Source organism: Argiope bruennichi, chromosome 7, assembly GCF_947563725.1.
Source record: "Argiope bruennichi chromosome 7, qqArgBrue1.1, whole genome shotgun sequence".
In the NCBI taxonomy this organism is placed as follows: Eukaryota; Metazoa; Arthropoda; class Arachnida; order Araneae; family Araneidae; genus Argiope; species Argiope bruennichi.
The window spans coordinates 52,480,330-52,504,465 of NC_079157.1; the positions used below are offsets into that span (position 1 = coordinate 52,480,330).

The window sequence follows — 24,136 nt, forward strand, 5'->3', positions numbered from 1 at the left end:
AAATCAAATTATGCTTGTAAATTTGTGAAAGCTCTGTTCAATACAAAATATTATAGCTGTGATGAAAGAAAGGAAAATAATAATAAAAATTAAAGAGTAAGCATTGCAGTGTTATAATGCTTACTATTTATTTGCATTTGAAATCTTCTTAATTATGTTTTGCTTTTGGGAATAGGATGGTTGCACTTGTAAACATGACTACAATATTAAATATTGGTAAAGTTAGTTGAAAACTTGCTGTACATATTTGTTGTCACTCAGCAACACAATAAATTAAACATTATAATAGCATAATAAAACATTAACATTATAAGTCTTTATATTGATTATTTCTCATATTGCTGAAAAAGAGATGTATTTTGAAATATAATTAGTTATATTATTGGCTTGTTCTTAAAAAAGGAAACCTGGATCTAATTTAAATTCTACAAATTTAACCTTGGATGCAAAAATGTAAAAATAATATGGTGTTTTGTTTTAATCGTCATGTATTATATTTTTGAATAAATATTAATTTTTAACAACATTTTATAGAAAATGAAAATATTTTTCATAGTAATAAATGAATAAGCTATAACTTATGAATGCTTTCTTTAATTATTGTTGGTAGCTTCTTATAAAAATGCAACAGCAAGTAACAAATTTCAAAAAAAAAAAAAAAAAAAAATGTTTTGAAATTAGTAAAATTTTTATTTGAATTAGTCATTTCTGTCATTTATATAAAAATGGTATTTCATTTTATAATATATAAAAGTCATTAATCAATGTAAAAAATTATTTATATATTTAAATAATATAAAATAATATTATAATACATTTTACAATGATTTGATAGTTATAAATGTTGTTATTAAATATTCTACCATTAGTAATTCAACAACAATCAATAATTTAAATGTCAATAATTTTAAGATTTTTTTTACAACAATCTTAGATAACTTTAATCTTGAAATCTCTGTTGTTATCTAGAAATAAGTCCTAATCATATTCTTACTTTTAATAAATCTAAACTAATGTAGTTTTTGGTTCATATTTAAAGTAAATGAGTTTAGTAAGCTTTTAAAATCTGTAATGCCTTTTAGAACAGTAATATCCCTGAGCCACAGTCAAATTCAACAATTGAATTAGACAATTCTAGTTGGACTATTTGATTGTGAAAAGAGCTTAGTTTAATTATATTATCATCCTGTTTTATTGTCCTGGGCTATTTTGGGATGGATATTGTAGTTTCAAACCATGGTCAAAAGATGAAGATGGCACCTGAACTGGTACACTTTTTTCCAAAGTTTTGCACCATACAAGTGTTAGGACATTTGATCTATATTGATTTAATAGCAGTTCTTTTATGGAATCAGGTCTCAAACTGAAACTTCTGGTTCTGCAGTAAGATCTTACCACCAGGCCACCTGACCCTCCTGAAGAGTGTGTATCTGCGCTGAGAACAGAATTGTGTGCATTCAGGCCAGCACTTTTCCCGCTTCCATAAATGCATTACATATGTGTTTGCATTCCCTAATTTTTGATTTAAATTTGATACTTTCAAAGTGCTGTTAGTTTGATATTGCTAGTTATGAGAGATTTTATTGTATTTTATTTTTCATTTGTTGCATATTATCCAAGATTAAATCAAACAAATTACATTTTTAGGTATTGCCGAGTCAGAGGATACAATACTTTGTATATCTGTGGAACAGATGAATACGGTACTGCCACTGAAACTAAAGCAATTTCCCTTGGTGTTACTCCTAAAGAAATCTGTGATAAATACAATAAATTGCATTCAGAAATTTACCAGTGGTTTAATATTTCTTTTGACCACTTTGGGAGAACTACTACTTCTAAACAGACAGAGTAATCTTTATTTTTTGTTGTTGTTGTTTTTAATATTTCATTAAGAATTTTTTAAAATTTTTAATAAAAATTTATATGTTATTTATTTTATAGAATTGCTCAAGATATTTTCAACAAACTGTATGCTCAGAATTTAGTACTTGTTGACACAGTTGAGCAGTTATATTGTGAAAGTTGTGAAAGGTATGTATGTATTTTATTATAAGTTAAATCATAAGTAAAATGTTGACAGTAAAATCTATCTTGGTGTTATATTATTAAAAAATATATTTTATTTAGCATTTTATGATGATTATTGCAAATTCTCGTCAAGAGTATTGATGCGTAAGACTTTGCTATAGTAATTATGTATATGTTAGATTCATATGGCAAATTTATGATTTTCTGAAAAATGTGAAGATGCTTATTATTCTAATCTAAAGAAAGGGAGTAAATATCACATATATACATTATAAAATATGGTTTTCAGTTTTATATTATATTTTATAGTTAATCGGAAGTGTAACATGTTGTAAAATATTTCACTCTGTTTATTTTTTTTGTCTTATGTATGTGTTCAATTTAAGATTGTGCAATATTATTTTCAATGTCTGAATACAAACCGTCCACCTATAACCTAAGAATTATTTGTTTTGTTTTGATTTAGCTTGTACCGTATGGCAACATCTTGTAAATAGTGTAGTTTGTTTTGAATGTGTTTGTCCGTTAATAAAGAACTGTGATATGCAATCAGGGTCGTTAATTGCATTTAAGAACACTGATTAATACACTTTTTCGTGAGTATATCACTCATCTGGAGATCTTTTGATCATTTGAGTGAGTTGTAATAGAAAAGGCGTCCGCAACGATATTTTTACTGACATTGTTTACATTTCTGGCGTTACGCGACAGGACATTGTTTTTGAATACAAACATGTTTAAAACAGCTAAGGGCTTCTTGAAAGAGGACTTGTTGTTTGTAGCAGAAGAAATTGGAGAGACACTGCCTGATAAGGTAAAAATTTCTGAACTGAAAGATATTATTTTGAATAGCAAAGAGTATTTGGATGATCCAGACTTTGTGACAAATATTTTAGTAACGGCCGTGAGCCAACGAAAACTAAAAGAAGAACAAAAACAAAAGCAAACAGAATTTGAAAAAGCGGAAAGATTAAAACAGCTAGAATACGAAGAAAGTGGAAAAATAAGAGAACACGAACTGGAATTGGCGAGAATCAGAGCAACGTTGCCAATTACAGGTGAGTCTCAAAATACTGTTATATCTGGTGCTAAAAAGAAATTTAATCTGCCAAAATTAGAATTTAGACAGTTTAATGGCGATATTAAAGATTGGCTACAATTCTGGAGCCAGTTTCAACAAATTCATAACGATGATGAAATCGCGCCTGAGAACAAATTTCAATATCTTGTGCAAGCTACTGTAAATGGATCACGAGCCCGAGAAGTAGTAGAAAGCTTCCCGGCAACAGCAGCCAATTATGCCAAAGCAGTTGAAAGTTTAAAAGCACGATTTGGGAGAGATGAACTATTAGTAGAAGTTTATGTTCGGGAATTATTAAAGCTGATAATCTCAGTTCAGAAACATGAGAAAATATCGATGACATCTCTCTATGATAAACTCGAATCTTATTTGAGAGCCTTAGAGACTTTAGGAGTGACTACTGATAAATGTGCTTCAATTCTTTATCCCATGGTGGAGTCTTGTTTTCAAGAGGACTTTTTGAAAGCATGGAATAGAAGTGCTTCTTCAGCAGTCTCAACTGATGCTAAAGACCGTTTAACCAACTTGATGACTTTTCTTAAAGCAGAAACGGAGGGCGAAGAAAGAATTAATTTGGCTATGGCTGGTTTTGGCTTGGGTGCAGATGAAAATCGCCAATCATTTAAGAAAAAAGTAAGAGATTTTCCAATGAAAAAAGTACCTACAGCTGCCAATTTATTTACTACAGCTTCAAAAGAAGTGAAGAAAGAATGTGTTTTCTGTACTGGGAAACACTCGAGCCCAGACTGTTTTCAAGCTCAGAAGATGAGTTTGGCTGAAAGGTATAATATTTTAAGAGAGAAGCAATGTTGTTTTGCTTGCTTAACACCAAAGCATACATCTCGTTCCTGTAAGGCATTTTTAAGATGTGTAATATGTGGGAAAAAGCATGTCCCACTTATGTGTGAGTCTCTAGAGGCTAAGAATCAAGATTCATTCAAGAGTGAGAATAAGAGTCCAAATGTTGAAGTTAATATGGCCAACAACACTTCTAGTCCCAGGGTGTTCCTCCAAACGTTGAAATTAAAAATGGTGTGTGGTAACAAAGAAATCCCAGTTAGGGCAATTCTAGATTCTGGGTCACAAAAGACTTATGTATTAAAGAATGTTGTTGAGAAAATGGGATATATCCCACTCAGAAAGGAAATTCTGATGCACTCATTGTTTGGGGGCATTAAATCTGACAAGTGCGAACATAATTGCTATAGGATAAAACTGAGAAATCAAGACAACAGTGTTACATGCAACCTGGAAGCATTAGACCAGCCATCTATATATGACAAAATTTCATCAGTCATTCCAGATTCATGGATTACAGAGCTCCGTGAGATGAAGATCAGGCTATCAGATGTAGGGGAGGAGCCACAATCTGTTCAAGTGCTTCTTGGTTCAGATGTGATAGGGAAGCTCATGACTGGCCAGCGTAGAGTTCTATCCTGTGGGCTTGTTGCCATGGTGACACTACTTGGCTGGACTCTGTCAGGTAAAGTTCCTGAGAATGAGATGTCATCATGCAATGCTATGCTGGTGGCCTCCCTATTTGTGAAAGAGATGGATATCTCCCAATTATGGAGATTAGATTCCTTGGGGATCCAAGATCCTTCAGAACAAAAAACCAAAGAGGAGCTTCATAAAGCGTCGATGGAGCACTTCTTAAGAACTGTCAAGGTCGATGAAGAAGAGCGATTCCTTGTCTCCCTACCTTGGCTTGACGGTCATTTGCCTCTTCCAGACAACTTCAATTTGGCACTCAAAGGGTTGCAAGTGACAACCCATAAGCTGAAGAAGGAAAACTTATTTCAAGAATACGGTGATGTCTTTAAAGAATGGGAACGAGAAGGCATAATTGAAGAAGTTCCCCAAGAGGAAATAAAGTCTGCTTGTCACTATCTGCCCCATCGACATGTGGTGAAGCCGAACAGCACTACGAAAATTAGGCCCGCCTTTAACGCTTCATCAAAACAAAAGGGAGCGGTCAGCCTCAATGACTGTTTGGAAAAGGGATTAAACTTGATTGAATTGATCCCTTCCATGTTAACAAGGTTTCGACTGTATAGGTTTGGCATTTCGGCTGATATACGGAAGGCCCTCTTACAAATAAGTCTATATAAGGAGGATCGAAATTTCCTGCGATTTTGTGGCACAGTGAAGAAGGAGAACTCATACATTACCGACATTGCCGAGTGGTGTTTGGTGTTTCCAGCAGCCCTTTCTTGCTTGGGTCAACAATCCAATACCACTTGGAGAGAAAGTTGGAAGAAGCGCAGCAAGGCCGTGGAAGATACCCTGAATGCATTATTCAAAAGTTGATGAACAGCTTTTACGTGGACAATTGTTTAGCAAGCGTCAAAACCCAGTCGGAGCTAGAACGATTTATTGATGTAGCCACGGAGATCATGGCTGAAAGAAAATTCGACTTACGAGGGTGGGAGCACTCTAGCCCATCTGATCCAATAACAAGTCCTACAATCATCCTGGGAACGATTTGGGACAGACATTGTGATACTCTTTCAATAAATATTCCGGATTTGAGAGAACTAATGGAAGAGGTTATCACGAAAAGAAATATTCTTGCTGCTTCCCACAAAGTGTTTGATCCCTTGGGGATTACTAGTCCAGTGTTGCTACTACCAAAACTCTGGCTACAAAATTTGTGGAAATCTAAAATCGGTTGGGATGAAGAAGTAGATCTAAAAACACGTCAAGATTTTCTGAAGTGGCTAATGGAGCTGGAATATTTGAAGCATGTTAGAGTACCAAGATGGTTACACTGTGATAGCGGATTTGAGAATATTTCATTGCATTTTTTTTGCGACGCGAGCAAACTAGCCTATTCTGCGGTTGTTTTCCTACGAGTTGATAGTGGAAACTCTGTACACATACAACTGGTGCAGAGTAAAACTAGAATTGCACCTTGTGGAAAAAAGGAAACAACTATTGCAAGGCTGGAACTTCTTGGTGCTGCTATATCTGCTCGTCTTTCTTCCACTGTCTTGAAAGAGTTTCCAACAGACAATGTTTATTTCTGGACAGACTCTACTACTGTGCTGGCTTGGTTGAAGAGAGAAGAACCGTGGGGTGTATTTGTTTACAACCGTGTTCAAGAAATTCGAAAGCTGACACCAGTCAAAGCCTGGAGACACGTTCCTGGATCACTGAATCCAGCGGACTGTCCGAGTAGAGGGTGTTCAGCGAAGCAGCTTTGCAGTTCGAAATGGTGGGAAGGTCCCAGTTGGTTGTACCTTTCGTCTCATGAATGGCCTGTCAGTGATGTGGTAGTAGATGTCAATGAGGAAGAAGTCAATAAAGAGAGAAGAGCTATCGTGACCTCTCTGGTGAATATTCAAACAACCGATATAAAGAGTGAATATTTTTCCACCTATAGTAGAAACATCAGAGTAGTGGCATGGATTCTACGTTTTATTCATAACGTTTCAAATGCAACCAAGCTAAAAGGAAACTTAGTCTATGAAGAATTCAGACAAGCAGAGATTTTGTGTTTCAAGTCCATGCAGTCAAATGCCTTTCAAGATGAGAAACTTCTTGCTAAAATGCAAGCATTTAAAGATGAAGATGGGCTTCTGAGAATAAGAACCAAACTAGCAGACAGTTGTGAGAAGGAAGATTTCAAGTTTCCAATTCTCTTACCTGCCAATGATGTTGTAATAAAATTAATTCGAGAGGAGCATATAAAAGCTATGCATGCAGGCTCTTCAATATTACCCGCCCGGCTTAGAGAGAAATTTTGGATAATTAGAGCCAAAAGATTAGTTAAGCAGGTTCTTTCTGAGTGTGTGATTTGCAAGCGTTATAAAGCTAAACATCTTGAAGTGCCCTTCGCTCCACTGCCTAAAGATAGAGTTACTCAGACAAAGGTATTTGAAGTAACAGGTGTAGACTATGCAGGTCCTCTTTATCTTAAGTCGAAAGGAAAGGCCTGGATTGTTTTATTTACTTGTGCTGTCTACAGAGCAGTGCATTTTGAATTAGTCCGATCACTCACTACTGATACTTTTATTCAAGCCTTAAGACGGTTCATTGCAAGAAGAGGCAGGATTTCAGTACTTTACAGTGACAACGGTACTAATTTCGTAGGGGCAAATAATGCGTTGCGAGCATTAGATTGGGATAAAATTTCTGTGTACTCAACTGCTCAGAAAATCACTTGGAAATTTATCCCACCCACAGCAGCCTGGTGGGGTGGATGGTGGGAGCGTATTGTGAGAATGCTCAAAGAGCTTTTACGTCGAGTGTTAGGAAAATCTATTATAAATTATGAAGAACTCCTAACCATCTTATGTGACTGTGAGTCCATAATCAATGCTAGACCATTGACATACATACAAGATGATCCAAATGAATTGCTACCTATGACCCCATCAATGTTTATTCACGGAAACAGCAACTATGAAACACCAGATTTAGATAAAGTAGATCGTTCTTCGTTGGTAAAGCGCACCAAATATTTGCAGAAGTTGCATGAAGATCTTAGACAAAGATTTAGAAATGAATATCTTGCTCTTCTGGTCCACAGAGGGACAAGGAAAAGTGATGTTTTAGAAGTGGGCGATGTTGTACTGATTGGTCATGACAATATTCGACGCATTGACTGGCCTCTTGGTGTTATCTTGGAGGTTTATCCTGGCAAAGATGGTGTCCCTAGAGTAGCGAGAATTAGAACCTCCCATGGTGAGAGGATCCGTCCCTTCCAAAGGCTTTATCCATTGGAAGTGTCAGCAAAAACTGAAATTGATGTTTTGAAGGCCTCAGGAAAAAGTGGCTTATCTGTTGAGAAAACTCCTGATTTACCTACTGACCATGTTCCTGATTCACCTACTGATCATGTTCCTGATTCACTTGCTGATCATGTTCCTGATTTACCTGCTGACCAGGTTCCCAATTCTCCTGTTGAAAGGACTGATATTTCTGAGGAGGTACACCATACCAAAACCAGATTAGGAAGGACCATAAAGATTCCTCGTAAATTGGACTTGTGAACTCCTTTCAATTTTACAGATTTCACGAGGAATTAAGTGTTATAAATTTCAGTTTGTTTTATATTGCAAAGTTCAGTTTGTAACCCTTCACTTTGCAAGGTGGGAGTATGTAACATGTTGTAAAATATTTCACTCTGTTTATTTTTTTTGTCTTATGTATGTGTTCAATTTAAGATTGTGCAATATTATTTTCAATGTCTGAATACAAACCGTCCACCTATAACCTAAGAATTATTTGTTTTGTTTTGATTTAGCTTGTACCGTATGGCAACATCTTGTAAATAGTGTAGTTTGTTTTGAATGTGTTTGTCCGTTAATAAAGAACTGTGATATGCAATCAGGGTCGTTAATTGCATTTAAGAACACTGATTAATACACTTTTTCGTGAGTATATCACTCATCTGGAGATCTTTTGATCATTTGAGTGAGTTGTAATAGAAAAGGCGTCCACAACGATATTTTTACTGACATTGTTTACAGGAAGTGTATAATTATAGGAAATAATTATCATGTATTTCCATCCCATATGATTAATTCATATGCTATTTTTTTCAAAATGGTTTCTTTTTTTGTTTTTGTTTGACACTACATTTCTTTATTTTTAATGCTCACATTTTTTAAAATTGGATCACATGTGTCTATGGACATCCTACATTGAGCTTAAATTTCTTTTAAAAAATAAATTTAAATAATTTGATCTAAAATTATTAAATTTTGTTCTTGGATTTCCAGAATTAAATATTTTAATTTCCATAATGATCTAAGAATGAGGGATAAACCTTTCCTTTGACTAGATTTAATTTGTCAACTGCCCATGTATTGATTGTTATAAAATGTTTTTAGATTTTTGGCTGATAGATTTGTGGAGGGTATATGTCCTTTGTGCCAATATGAAGATGCTAGAGGAGATCAGTGTGATAAATGTGGGAAATTAATCAATGCTGCTGAATTAAAGAAACCCCAATGTAAACTTTGCAGAGCCACTCCACATTTGCGTTCTTCCAAACATTTATTCTTAGATTTACCAAAGGTATGTTTATTAATAAGTTTATGTGCATTGTAATAAAGTAATTATTTAAATGAAGGATGATTTGAAATATTGTTTTAAAAATAAATGTCGTCAGTATGGATAATGTATAGTTTTTTCCTGTCTTTTAAAAATATTTTTGACTGACTTTTTGCTTACTTTTGTGAAAAGGAAAAGAATATTTGAAATGTCTGCTATAATTTAAGTGAAAGTTATTTATTTTTTGGAAAAAGAAATTATACATATTTTAACACTTTTATACATTTTTATTTAGTTCGACTTGTTTCATGTTTGCAAAGATTGAATTTTGTAATTGACTTTCCACTAACCTTGTGCTAGAAATTTTGTATAATGTTCTCTATTATAATATACTATTTTAATTTTTTAAAAGTGTGATTAGTTGTTAATCATCCAATTTAATCAAATATTGGTTCTATACAAGTAATACTACCAAAAGGCCGGGATAGCCTCATTGGTTGGGTGTTGGATTCACATCCCTTGGGTTGTGTGTTCGAACCTGCCAGCCAAAGACTCTCCGTGTGTGGTGGTGGCTGGCACACATATAAATCTGTTGTGGTCACAAAGTCCTCCATATCGAGAGTAATACCACTGGAGGTACTGGATCAGAGGTGATCGTTCTCTGGTTTAGGTCTAAATTATGATTTGTGGTTGAATGAATGAAATGCATGAATGAAGTCTGCCCTGTAAAAAGGGTTGTGACACTTGAGTAACTAAGTTGTACTCTTGGCCCTAGATGGCACTATTGAAAAACAAGCGACGCAAGAATTTTGGTTTAAATTCGCTAACTTAGTTAGTGGGCTAGTCTATGACAAGTGCCATCAGAAACAACAACAATACCACCAGATAATAAAATTGAGAAAAAAAAATAGATTTTAAGATTCTTTATTATTAATAATATACATTTTAAATGATGCACTAATGAAGTGTGTTTATAACAATGATTTTATCTAATTCAGTTTACTTTTCATTTTCCATTAGTTTTGGTATGGGTGCATAATAGTCTTTCTTAAATTTTGATTGTTCTTGTTTTATATAATACTACAATAAAAAGATGTTGAAAATTATACTTATTGTGCATTGGACAGTTAGAAGAACCATTAAAGCAATACCTGGATAAATCTATATCAAATGGGCATTGGTCAAATACTGCAAAAGTTATTGCTAACTCATGGTTAAAAGAAGGTCTGAAACCACGCTGTATTACTCGAGATTTAAAATGGGGCACACCTGTTCCACTGGAAGGATTTACTGATAAAGTAAGTATATTTTATTGGAATAATGTACAGTAAGTTTTAATTAAAATTTAAAATAAAAATTAAATGAAATTTTGGCATTTTACCATGATACACCTGAAAATATTATTGCACAATAATCATTTTTACACCATTCCAAAATTAAAAAAATTATCAATTGTAATTATACTGATTTGATAATCAAGAAAAATTCTCCTGAATTTTGCCAATTTATTGAAAGCATTTATTTATTTATTGCTGTTGTTGATCTGAAAATCAAATTATATCTGTATAATTTGCTAGACAGATTAAAGTATTTTTAAAATGCTGTAATGCTGTAGACTAAAGGATCCTCAGATTAATGAAAGCTGTCAACAAGATTCATTTAAAAAATATATTTAAATAATAAAATTTATATTGTACAAATATATAAAACTATACAGAAGATTATTATTTTATACGTATTAAATATTATAAAATATAATTTAAAATCTGAGTAGTAGCTTACTTTATATTTTGACAAGGTTGAGGATATCTTGTTAAAAACAAGATATCCTTTTAGTAAAATAGTTGATTGTTCTAAAATTTAATTTCATGATACGAATTTTCTTTGGATAACAAAATATTAAATCATTCAGGTAATATTTAATCATATTTAAAGAAGTAATCTACAACTCAAGAAATAAACATTTATTAAATTTCAAGTGTCTGGTTAGCTAGTTAAGGAGATTTTTTTTTTTTTTTTTTTTGTGTATTGTCAATAAAAGAGAATAGAATTTAAGAAAGTAATTTGATGTCTTTTAATGGTGAAATAAGATCAAAACAAACATACTCTCATTATTGCTTCCAAGATAAAGATTATAATAAAATATATTTAAAAGAACTAAAACACACACTGCTTTTGGAATTTTTCAAGCTAATATTTTTACATAATGTTGCCAAAAAATGTTTTTGTTCCTTTATTCTTTTTATTAAATTTGTTTCCTCAAGCTCATAAACTTTAATCCATTTGCATTTTTTTTATATTCTTAAATTAAAGAAAGGAAGTATACATAGTTTTTTTTTTTTTTTTTTTTTTCCCAAACTGTCAATATAGTTGATGTTAAAAATAATTGAATATCACTTTTCAACCTCCTAGCTTCTAAGAAATTGTAGCTATCAAAATACCTTTAACTCGAAAATTGTTTATTGATGCTAATTTCCCTAACTTTATTATTATTTTTTTAATTTTTAATCTTATGGAAGTTATGGCGAAATGAAAATTCCACCCCCTTTCTCCAACCATTTCCACTTCTTTTGAACTCAATTTTCATCTACAAACTCTACCAAGGCTTTTATTTCCCTTACAATATAGCTCAAACTAGTTAAAATCAAATCTTACTTTCCACTTCAAAAATGTAATAATTGACATCATATGTTATCGAATTGAACTATGTTATATGCAGTATATTGCATCCGCATTTTCTTACATCCCACATAAAGAGTACAATTGATCCCAAAATTAAAATGGTGACTGTAAATGTGAGCTGAATTCATATAATGTTTATATGAATACATCCTTAAATATTAGTTGGATTGAAACATGCTCAAACAATTAAAGAATAGCATAATCATTTAACATGCCAATTATATTGCATAATATATTTGGTATGTATTTTGTTGAAAGAAAATAAGCTATGCATCTTTTACTATTTGCCCCACATTGGAAAAATAAATGGCTTATGTATGAAAATAATTAAATATTTGTATTAAAAATCTCTTCCTGAATAAAAGATAGCTACAAGCATATAATTTATATACATAAATTATATTCTAAAATTAGGGCTAAATTTCTTTCTTAGAAGACTTACTGAAATAAATAATTATAAGGCAATTTGAGGTTTTTATGACCCCTACAAGTACAAATGTTCCAAAAAAATGAATGTGCAGTAGAGTTAAAAGTCTTTATTTTATAAAGAAGAAAGGTTCTTATAAATATTGCTTTAAAGAAAATATAAATGCATTGCTTTACTTAGGTATTTCGAACATGATAATTATTTCATGTGTTAATTTCTCAACGGTTTACACATGAAATTAATTTAGATAGCAAAAATTTGTAAAATAGTAAAGTATACTATTTTCAATTATATTTCTCTTTAAATGGAAATATCATTGAATTTCAATTATTTCTGTTTCACATGACTTGTAATGTTTCTGTATGTATTGAAAACTAAGAGTATGGATTTCCCAGAGATTCGAAACCTGTAAACCTTTTCATTTCATTTTTAATTATATATATTGTTTATTTAGATATGATTAATAGTAACGGCTGATTAAAATTGCATTAACTTTTAGTTTAGGAAACACTGTTAAATCTTTAGTAATACTAGGCACTAGATTGTGAATATGTGTATTATAAATTACACACAGTTTTCAAGCCAAGAGTTCTGCATGCATGGGGTCTTTATGCCCTTTATATTTTGTTAAAAATTCGTGGAATTTCTCAGTGTCTGTTGTTGTTGTTTACTTTCAGGGTGGTTTAATAACAAAAAGATTAAAGCAGCAGATACAGGGAAAAAAAAAAAGATTGGTTCATGTTTTATTGGGGATTTGGGATCAGATTTAATTTGTACTGTTGTAGCACTTTTACTTAATTATTCATTATTGTCAGTAATATAAAATATTAACTATATGTAAAATATTTATTTTTTAATTATTTAAATGTTTTAATTAGAATTATTATATATTTTATATATAATAAATTTTTTATTAATGGAATTTGTAAAAAAAGAATCAGTTTGGAAAAATAGAGACTAATGAAATATTCTTTTTAAAACTTTTTTCTTAAATAAAAGGTAAATAAAACATATAACCTATATACATAAAAATTATTCTAGCATTAGATTTAACTTTCTTTGTTGAAGACCCAATGAAATAAATAATTATAAAGAAATTTGGGATTATAATAACCTCCTTATGTGTAAATGTTTCAAAAGTAAGAGGACATGTAGTTTTTTTTTTTTTTTACAGAGAGAATAAAAGTTTTTATAAAAATTGTTTTAAAGCTAAAAAAAAAAAAATCCTTTGTTTTTTATTTCAGGTATTTTATGTGTGGTTTGATGCTCCCATTGGTTACTTATCTATAACAGCTAATTACACAGATAAATGGGAACAATGGTGGAAGCAACCAGACATTGTCCAGCTTTACCAGTTTATGGCAAAAGACAATGTACCATTCCATAGCATTATTTTTCCTGCCTGCCAACTTGGAACCAAAGATAACTACACTATTCTCAATCACTTAGCTGCTACTGGTAAGTTCTTGTTGTGCATAATTTCTATTAATAGATAATGCCATTGTGCTGTGTTTGATTATTTGTTGTTATTTTAACATTATATCACTGCAAATGAAATGTCTATATTTCAATTGTATTTTCAAAATCTATATTGTCTATGCGCTTTTTATTAAATAAGATTTAACAGAACAATTTAGTATGGTTTTGTCTTATTTTACTTTGCCAATCTTTTCTACTTTGAAAAGAATTACCCAATATCTAGTTGGAAAATTTGTATGATGACTAGTAAAAGTATGTCATTTTTATGCGTGAACACATTTTGCATATTTTGCAAGGAAGTGATGTAGTGTCTGTTATAACTTTCATGCAAGATGACTCTGTTCTACATTGCAAATTAATGTAGACATTTCTTATGGATGTTTGTGGTGAATAGCAAGAGATAAATTGAGGCTCTAAGACAAATGGCTTTCACTATCTCCAGACTTGATTCTCAGTCAAATTTTGCTATGGGATTATTTATTTTTGCATTTTCTCTGTTACATTGACAGAACTCAAAAGTGCTATTCAGCAGATCATAAGTGGAATCCACTTGTATATGCTATATTCAATTGTTACAACTATTGTGACTCTCCTTACTTTTAATATGCCATATAGTAGAGGTCATGTTGATCATATATGGCACATAGTATAGTTATTGCCTTCCAGTGATCACTTTTGATAACTTTTGGAATTACAATTTTATAATGGGGATTCTCATCTCATTATTTCTTAATCAGATCATTCATTTGTGCAAATCGCTATTTTTAAATAACTATTATTTCTTTTTATTAAAATTTTTATTGAATTTATGGTTTATTATTATACGTGAAAACTTCATAAATTGCAAAACACAATATATTTACTTTAATAATATCTTCATTTATTAATTATTATTTTATTATCATTTGTGTTGCTTATTTTATTTATATACATGTATGCATAAATATTTTTCTGATTCTCAGTTTCTTGGGTGTGTTTATTATTGTATTCTGCATGATTTTTATCATCAGTTAAACATCATTTTTCTCTTTTACGTTTGGTAAAATATTTGGAAAGGACAAATTTATTTTTTAACTCTCAAATTTAATTCTGTCTTTATGTAATAACAACTTTTCCACAGCTCTTAAAAAGCCTTGAATTTTAATTTGTCGTAGTCTTTTTCTTTAAACTGCTGGGCATGGAACCAGAAAAATCCTTGAAAAATTGGCAGAATATATATCCATTCCATTATTTTTTGGAAGAGAAGAGAAAATCTGTAACTAATTTGTGACATAGTTTTACCTTAAGAATTGCATGAACAGAAAATATAGGAATTCTTTAGGAATTTTATCAATCCCTAATCTTTTCCTTCTATCTAATTTAGTGGAACTTGGAGGGGGGGGGATAAACACGATTACCACCATAATTTGCCAAGAAATCTTCAGGAAATCCAGCAGTTGGAATTAATACCATTATGTCCCTCATTGTTTCTTTGCAGTGTTTACATGCAAAACTAAAATGATTTTTGAAGTGTGTAGAGAGTTAATATTCATATAACTTTTGTTAAGTATTGAAGTTGTCATAATTAATAATAATTATTATTTATTTTTTTATTCATAGTTTATTCTCTGAATGGCAACATTGTATAATTTTTTACTGTATGGCAGCATTGTGTGAATTCTAAAAATGATGTGTTCTTTTTTTAAATGCAAAAAAATAAAGTGCCATTAGTAAAAAGGTTGAAATCACAAGATCATATTGTGGTTATTTTTATTTATTTTAACCTAACTCCAAACAACGATTTAGTTTATAGGATGATGGTATCATGAAGTATTTATTAAGAATTATGTAACATTTTTTGGCATCCACGACAGGATATTGTTTTGAGTAAGAAAGATTGACATTTATTTACTTTTGCATTATGGAACTTGGGAAGTTAACAAAGTATAGGAAGGCCATTAGAGCTGCCTTTTACTACAGCAGTTTCAAGTTTACAAGTTCTTTTGGAGACTGAAAACCCAAGTAAACATGAAATGCAAGTGCAGTTATCTGTAATTGAGGAGAATAATTCTGAGATAAAGAATCTGAATGATCAGATAATGGCACTACTGTTAAAGGTTTAATACAAGCTACTGTTAAAGTTTCTAGGACAAGAAAAGTAAATGAAAGCTTCTGCCATTAAAAGAAAATTATTTGAAAGCAGTAGAATGTTTAAAATCAAGATACGGCCGTGAAGGCATTTTGGTTGAGGTATATGTCAGAGAGTTACTACAATTGATTATCTCAATACAACAGACTAAAGATATTTGTTTTTCTTCTTTATATGACAAGCTAGAAGCACATTTATGGGCACTTGAAATGTTAGGTGTCACACCATGTTATTTCTATTAGTTGAATCGTTCTTCATGAAGAATTTTTAAAAGCTAGGTATTGAAATTCAAATTTTACTTCAGCTGATGATTCAAAAGTCTCGGTTAGATAGTTTGATGAATTTTCTTAAATGTGAGGTTGAAAATGAAGAACAAATTAATCTTGCAGTATCGGATTTGGTTTATTAATGATTCAAAAGTTAACCATTCTTGAGCTAAACCATTGAGAAAATATTCTAACGATAGAATTCATACTGTGTCAGTTTTGATAAGTACTTCAGTTGTAAATTTTAGAAAATGTGCGTTTGCGATGGTAGACATTTAAGTTCAGCTTGTTATTCTACTCAAAAAATAAATTTATCTGATAGAAGAAAAATTTTAAAAGAAAAAAATTGCTGTTATGCATGTTTAAAACCGCAGCATCAAATTAAATCATGTAGAATAAATTTACGTTGCATTGTATGTGGTAACAAACATGAAGATTTAATGAGCAATAAATTAAATATAAGTTCAGAGCCTCCAGATAGGCTGAAAATTATATAGCAGAAAATTCTTCTAATGAGAATTCAAATGTTGTTATGACTTACACGGGTGATTGTTTACTAAATGTTTTATCAATTTTAAGAGTTAAATTAATTTCGGAATGTAAAGAATTAGAAGTGCTTGCCATATTAGACACTGGATCACGGCGATCATATATATTGAAAAATACGGCTGAAAAAATGAATTACATACCTGATAGAGAAGAAACTATTATATGTTCTTTATTTGGAGGTATTCATAGTGAAAAACATAAACATAATTGTTACATGATAAAGTTGGGAAATTTAAATAGAAAGTTTACTTGCACTTTTAAGGCTTTGGATCAGGATTTTATTTGTTGGAATTTATATCCAACTAAAAATGGTCCCTGACTACATGAATTGAAGGATCTGAATATTTCTCTCGCAGATATATCAAATGTTCCAAAAAAGATTAATATTTTAATAGGGTCTGATGTATATGGAAAATTAATTACCAGAAGGCAGAAAATTTTATCTTACGGACCAGTACCAATTGAAACACATCTCGTGTGGACTTTACTTGGTAAAATTCCTTGAGAAAATATAAATTCTAATATGGTGATGATAGCCACTTCATTATTTATTGAAATGCAAAAATTGCTGAACTGTTGAATTTGGATTTAATTAGTATTAAAGATACAATAGAAGAAGTATCAAAGCTAGAACAAGAATCAATTACTAAAGAGCATTTTTTAAAAACAGTAGAGTTAGTGAATGGCCGTTATGAAGTTAAGTTATCTTGGTTAGACATCTCGTATAATTTACCGGATAGTTTTGAATTGGCCAAGAAAAGTTTACCTAAGATGCCAGATGGCTAAATGAAGGCATCATAGAAGAAGTTCCTGTCAAAGAAATAGATTTAATTGCAAATTACTTGCCACATAGACCTGTTTTTAAGGATAGCAGCACAACTCCTATTTGGCTAGTATTTGACGCTTCTGTTCGAATACATAACCAATCGTCTTTAAATTAGTGTTTACGATGTGGGCCGAATTTGATAGAAAGCATCCCAGGGTTGCTCATTAAATTTAGGAAAAAGAAAATTGGGATAATTGCTTTCAAATAAGAATTTGTGCAATTGACAAAAAGTACTTGAGATTCCTGTTGTGGAAGAATAAGGACTGTAAAGAATATAAAATGTTTAGACATACTAGAGTGGTTTTCGGTGTAAAGAGCAATCCTTTTCTTTTAGAAGCTGTTTTAGATTATCATATTAAAAATAATATGGAAGTGTATCCCTTTTCTTTTGGCATCCTTACAAATGGATTTTACATAGACAACTAGGTGACAGGTCTGGAGGATGTGAAGAAACTTCAATCAGAAGCTAACGAATTGATGCTTAAGGGAAATTTTGAACTTAGAGGTTGGGAAGAGTCATTCTTAGAATAAAATTGGAAAGAAAAAAATTAAGATATTAGTGTGCTAGGACTAATGTGGAATAACCAGTTAAATGTTTTGAAATTTAATATGAAGTGATTGGATCAGGTGCACATGAAAAACATAACCAAAAGAACTGTGTTAGCAACAATTCATAAAATATTTGATCCAATGGGTTTTGTTTCACCTGTGACACTCTATCCCAAGCTGATTTTAAGATAATGGAAACTCGGACTGAATTGGGATGAAGAGGTTCCTGAAAACGTATGCAAGCAATTCATGCATTGGTTACAAGAGATACCAGCATTAAAGGAAATTGCGATTCCAAGATGGGTTAAATTGCCTACACACAATGTAAAGGCATGGTTTTTGCATACTTTTGTTGATACTAGCAAAGATACTTATGCAGCAGCCATATATTTGAAGATTGAATTGAATGAAAAAGTAGAGGTGTTTGTTTTAGGATCTAAATCTCGAGTTGCACCATTAAAAGGCGTTACTATTCCGTGAATGGAACTTTTAGCTGCTGTAATAGGAGCCAGACTAGCATTCTTCTTATTACCGATTCATTAAATTTTGAAGAAATTAGACATTATTTCTAGAGCAATTCAACGACCATACTTTTTTAAATCACTAAAGAAGACAATTGGACTGTTTTTGTGAAAAACAGAGTCAATGAAATAGGAAAATTAACTCCTACACCAATTTGTGGACATGTTTCTGGAGACGCAAATCCGGCAGATTTACCATCCAGAAGTTGCAAGGCCAGTTTGCTAGTAAAATTGAAATGGTGGAAGGGGCCACAGTGGTTGAGAAAAAACGTAGAAGAATGCCCTTGTTCAACAACTGATTTCCCACATGTAAATAAGGAAGAAATTGAGGCTGAAAAGAAGAAATCACTGAATTTGCTTAACACAACTGTTCCGTCGGAAAAGAATTGATTTTCAATATATTTTTCGATGTAAGAACGAATCGTACGTCTAGTAGCTTGGATACACCGATTCCAAAATAACTGCTCGGTTTCAAAGGAATCAAGCTTCAATTAGAATTGAATGTTAACGAATATTTATTAGCAGAGAATTACATAATCAAATCAATCCAAAAGGAATATTTTGGTGAGCATATTGAGAAATTGAAAACTATTGAAACTTTTATAGATGAAAATTATATTATTCGAGTAAAAATTAAAATAGTTTATAGTAAAGATGAAAACAGTTTTTTAAGTTCTGCAGTACTTCCTGCAAATCACGATGTCGTGAAAAGGTTAATAATTTATGAACACGTGAAGTCAAATTTTGTTACATATACTATGAGAAAATATTGGGTACTTAATGGAAGAAAGACTGTTAGAAGGATTTTATCTGTCATATGTAAAAGGTTTTCATCGAAAAGTCCAGAAACTGCAACTACACCTCTTCCTAAATGTAGAGTTCAAAATGCTGCTGTATTTCAAACATCGACATGGCAGGCCTGTTAATCCACAACCAAAAAAGTTATATAATTATTTTTACATGTGCAGTTTGTGAGGCTATGTACCTAGAGCTTGTTGCTTTTACTTAACCGAGAGTTTTTTGATGACATTAAGAAGATTTATTTCCCGATGCAGTAGAATATTCACAATATATTGTGATAATGGCACAAATTTTACAGGAGCGTATAATCAACTGAAACAACTTGATTGGAAGCGTGTTCAACATTTTGCTGCTGTTCACTTAATGGCATGTAAGTTTAACCCACCTGCAGTGCCATGGTGGAGAGGTTGGTGGGAAAGGCTTATTAGAATTATTAAAAATCTATTGAAAATAGTTTTATGCCATGCACTATTATCATACGAAGAAATGCTAACTATGCTGATTGATTGTGAAAACATAGTTAATTCACGTCCATTAAATTTTTCTAAAGATGAATCCTTGAAACCATTGACACCATCTATGTTTTTAAATGACATAAAAGAATCAAGTGTACTGGATATTGACATGCTCTAACAGTTAAAAGAGTTAAATACAGACAAGCTCTTCAAAAGGATTTAAGAAATAGATTTAGATCTGAATATTTAGGACAACTTGTGCAAAAGCCATAATATAGATTACAAAATTCAATCAGGATTGGTGACATAGTCTTGGCTGGAAGTGATAATCTTAAGCATATTAACTGGCCCTAAGGAAAGATTGTGATCTTACTAGGAAAAGATCATAACAACCGGGTTATGAAAGTCAAAACAGCCCATTCCAGGTTACTAAGACCCATTCAACGAATATATTTTCTTTGGAAGTATCATCTAGTGATTTAACAGGCTACTCCTGTTCAATTGGGAAAACTCAAATATAAAGAAGATAATTTTTTCTGAGAATAGATCAGTTGATCCTGTTTCTGAACTGATGGTAACACAGAGTGTTCGAATTATGAAAATACCTAAAATACTGAAATAGACATTTTATTAACTTTAGTTTTCATGAATAATTGCAATATTAATAGCTCTATTTGGCAAATTAAAATTTTTAAAGGTAAATTAAGATTGTAAAACATGTTGAATTATTATCAACTCAAGGTAGGAGGATGTTAAATATTGAAGTTGTCATAATGAATTATAATAATTATTTATTTTTATTATTCATAGTTTATTCTTTGAATGGCAACATTGTTTGAATTCTAAAAATGATGTGTACATTTTTTTAATGCAAAAAAAAAAAAAAAAAGTCGTTAGAAAAAGGTTGAAATCACAAAATCGTATTGTGGTTATTTTTATTTATTTTAATCTAGCTCAAAACAATGATTTAGTTTATGGGATGATAGTATCATCAAATATTTATTAAGAATTACATAACAACTCTCTCTTATAGAGGAATTTCAAAATTGTTTTAAGAAATATAGCAATAGCAAGATTGCTTAAAGGCTCTCCTGTAACAAAATTCTGTTACTTAATTTCTTTTAACATTTTTTAGTATGAGTTGTTTAGATCTAAGAATTATAGATAATCAAACCCATTCCTTTTGCAATAATGCAGTAAAAGTTATTCTTTATGTTCTTATGAATTTAAGTAACTACATGAAAAAAGAATTATTCTAATTGAATAGAATTTAAGAACTTTTTGAATAGTGGGACTTGCAATCCAGGAATCTTAAATATCCAAGAGTTAAATTGATAAGTTCTTATCAAAATATTTAGAAGTTAAAAAATCTTGTCAGAAATTGTTAGAGATAATTATGATTCTGATGAAACTATCCCATTTCTAGACTATAAATGAAAGGAGATTTTTCCGTAAATTAAAATATTGAGGTTGAAGACCTTAATGAAGAAACATAGAGTTTTTAAAAATTTTGGTTTTATATTAATTGAAAAATGCATTAGAGTCGAGAATCTCCAAAGACAAACTTGGTCTACATGGAATAAATAAATAAATAAATAAATACTCTCTGTTTTAGATATGTTGAGAACTTATCTAAGTTAAGATTACAACTTCAAAATGATGGAAAGAATTAGAAAAGAAAATGAATTACAGATGTGCTAAATGATTTAAAATTGGAAAGAATAGAATTTGAAAAGAATTTTTACTTTGAAGTCTGCTAACATATGATTAGCAGATTTTAGAAAAAATATGGTTTTCCATACATAGCAGAATCGAACAAATTTAAAAAAAAATGAGTTGTATTCAGAGCAGTTAAAAATGCAAATTAAAATTTTTATAATTGCATAGTGTTTGTATTTCATTTGCTTAAAAGTTGTTTCATTGTATTGTATTGTAAGTTAATTTGTATTGCTAATGTAATAATAATACAAGGGCTAGCTATTTTTATGGGATTAACATATTTTTTTAATACATTTTGTTTCAATTAAAAAGTAAGTATGTTTTTGCAGTGAACAAGCTCTCAGTAATAATTTATGTAAAATTTGCATCTAGTAATAGCCATGTGATAGCTAATGGTAAGGGTGTTTATGTTATAATCTTGAAATTCGCCTTGAATTTTAAGTTTTGGCTTATTAACTGCAAGATGAACATAATAAGTGTTCCTAATGCTCTTCATTTAAATATCTAGAAGAATTTGCCAGTAAGTAATTATATATTTTAAATGTTAATAGTGAAAATATTTCATTTAAATTTATTAATGAATTTTTAAAATACATAGTTTTAAGGTATTTGGATTTTCTTGAAAAAAATCTTAGAATTTATTTTATTTTAATATGAATGTGAACCCTGAATGAATATTTAAATTTAGAGGAATATTTTCCTTATAATTATTGCAGAATATCTGAATTATGAAGATGTGAAATTTTCTAAAAGTAGAGGAGTTGGAGTATTTGGAGATGATGCTAAAGATACAGGGTTGCCTTCAGATGTCTGGAGATTTTATTTGTTGTATTTAAGGCCTGAAGCACAGGTATAAAATTCTTGTTTCCATATTTTCAAAAAAAAAAATTATTTTTATGATTGCAAATTTCTAATTAAACATGTTTGAAGTCTTTCAAAACAATGAAAGTAATTTTTCATATGCTATATTTTAATTCTTTTTTCAAATGATTTTAATAAGTAAGTTCATCATTAATATTATATAGAGTTATTTAAGCTAGAACAGTAAGTGCTTCTTCCTCCTGTTAAAAACTATAGGGTAGATCTCAATCATATTTTATTCATATTCTCACCTGAATATGTGTTAAGTTTGTAACAATAAAAGGACCACACAATCTGCCAAAATTCAGAGGCATTATATTCTTTTCTATAAAAGTTTGATGCTCAGACTCTAAAATCATATTTTTATGAAAAATTGCTCCATGTACACATAGGGGAGGGGGGAACCCTTCAGTATTCCAATTTTATGTATATTATTAGCATTATAGATTCATTTTCCACCTAACAGCCAAAACATGAACTATTTTTGTTTGTGTGTGTGGGGACAGTGCATTTGTATAGTGATTACATATGAATTATTCAATACAAGTAAAATGCCTTACAAATAATGCACTTCTGTTAGAATACAAAAAAGTCAGGAAAAAGCTGATCATATTATATTATTTGTATAATTATTTTAATTAAAAAAACTCAACACAATGTATAAAATAATCAAATACATTTTTATGCATATCAAAGATATTCAATCATAAATATAATCTATATTGAAACAAATCATATATATTTTTTAAGCTTTCTTTAAAAAGTTATTGAGCCTAACATATTATTTTGGGTTATCAAGCATTCATTCATATGAATAATGCTTATCAAAAGATTCAGCATGCAGTTGAAATGACTTTAAGCAATAGTGTTCTCAGATGTCCACCCTTTTCTTTCATTCTTAGAAATTACTTCTATAATATGTGTACTTCGTCATAATCCATTCCACATCTTCATTTATGCATCAAAATGTAATTTTTCCAGATTTACTAGATTCAGCATTGCTCCTATATTTCAGCAGTGAACTAAGCAAAAGTTAGGAAATCTTCCGCATGCCTGCTGTCTCCTGGAAAATAGCGGTTTTTTTTTTTTCATGTTATGTTTTAATGTTGTTCAACATGTTATGTTTATTCATCATAAAACAATGTTATTTGGTCACAGTTATTTGTTCATCGAATAGAAAGAAGCAGAACACTGCAAAGAGAACAGGGATGGGGTTAATTTTCAGTAAAGATTAGAATCTAGAGAAAAAAATTATTGTAGCCTTTGACACTACTGCTGGCCATAGGCATTCCGATCTGACCATCAAAACCGTTCCATTACAAGAAAACCATTCATCACTAGAATCTGTGTTTTTTGTGCATATTAAGATATAGGAAAATTTTCCCATATTACTTTAAGAATAAATGATTGATAGTGATCACTACAAAAGCTGACTACTGAAATTCATATTTTGGAATCAGGAGAGCATATGTGCAAAATTGGAATAGGGTATATCTAAACACTTTCTGTTTAATTTGATGACAGTTTATTAGGAACTATCTAATATGATTTAGTATATTCAAATTGAATTAAAACATGTAATGTATTCTTCCGGTTTATCAGTCAAAATTTACTGTTTGGAAAGGATATATATATATATATTTAAGCTCAGAATTAAAATATAGAACATTCTTTCTAAGTTCCATTTGTTGGATTTGAAAACCACTTGACATATAAAAACAATAAAGTATTTTTCTGAATCAGAATGCATTTCATTCT

At 30.7% G+C, this 24,136-nt stretch overlaps 1 protein-coding gene across 2 annotated transcripts in view; it reads left to right on the forward strand.

Annotated features, from left to right (window-relative positions):
* Positions 1-24,136, forward strand: part of LOC129975648 (methionine--tRNA ligase, cytoplasmic-like) — a 53,699-nt gene that overhangs the window by 12,453 nt on the left and 17,110 nt on the right. For both annotated transcript variants that reach the window (XM_056088746.1, XM_056088747.1), the window contains 6 exons: positions 1,648-1,851; positions 1,945-2,034; positions 8,953-9,139; positions 10,243-10,413; positions 13,469-13,682; positions 22,234-22,367. In XM_056088746.1, the coding sequence (XP_055944721.1) occupies positions 1,648-1,851; positions 1,945-2,034; positions 8,953-9,139; positions 10,243-10,413; positions 13,469-13,682; positions 22,234-22,367 (1,000 nt within the window). The remainder of the gene's footprint in view (positions 1-1,647; positions 1,852-1,944; positions 2,035-8,952; positions 9,140-10,242; positions 10,414-13,468; positions 13,683-22,233; positions 22,368-24,136) is intronic.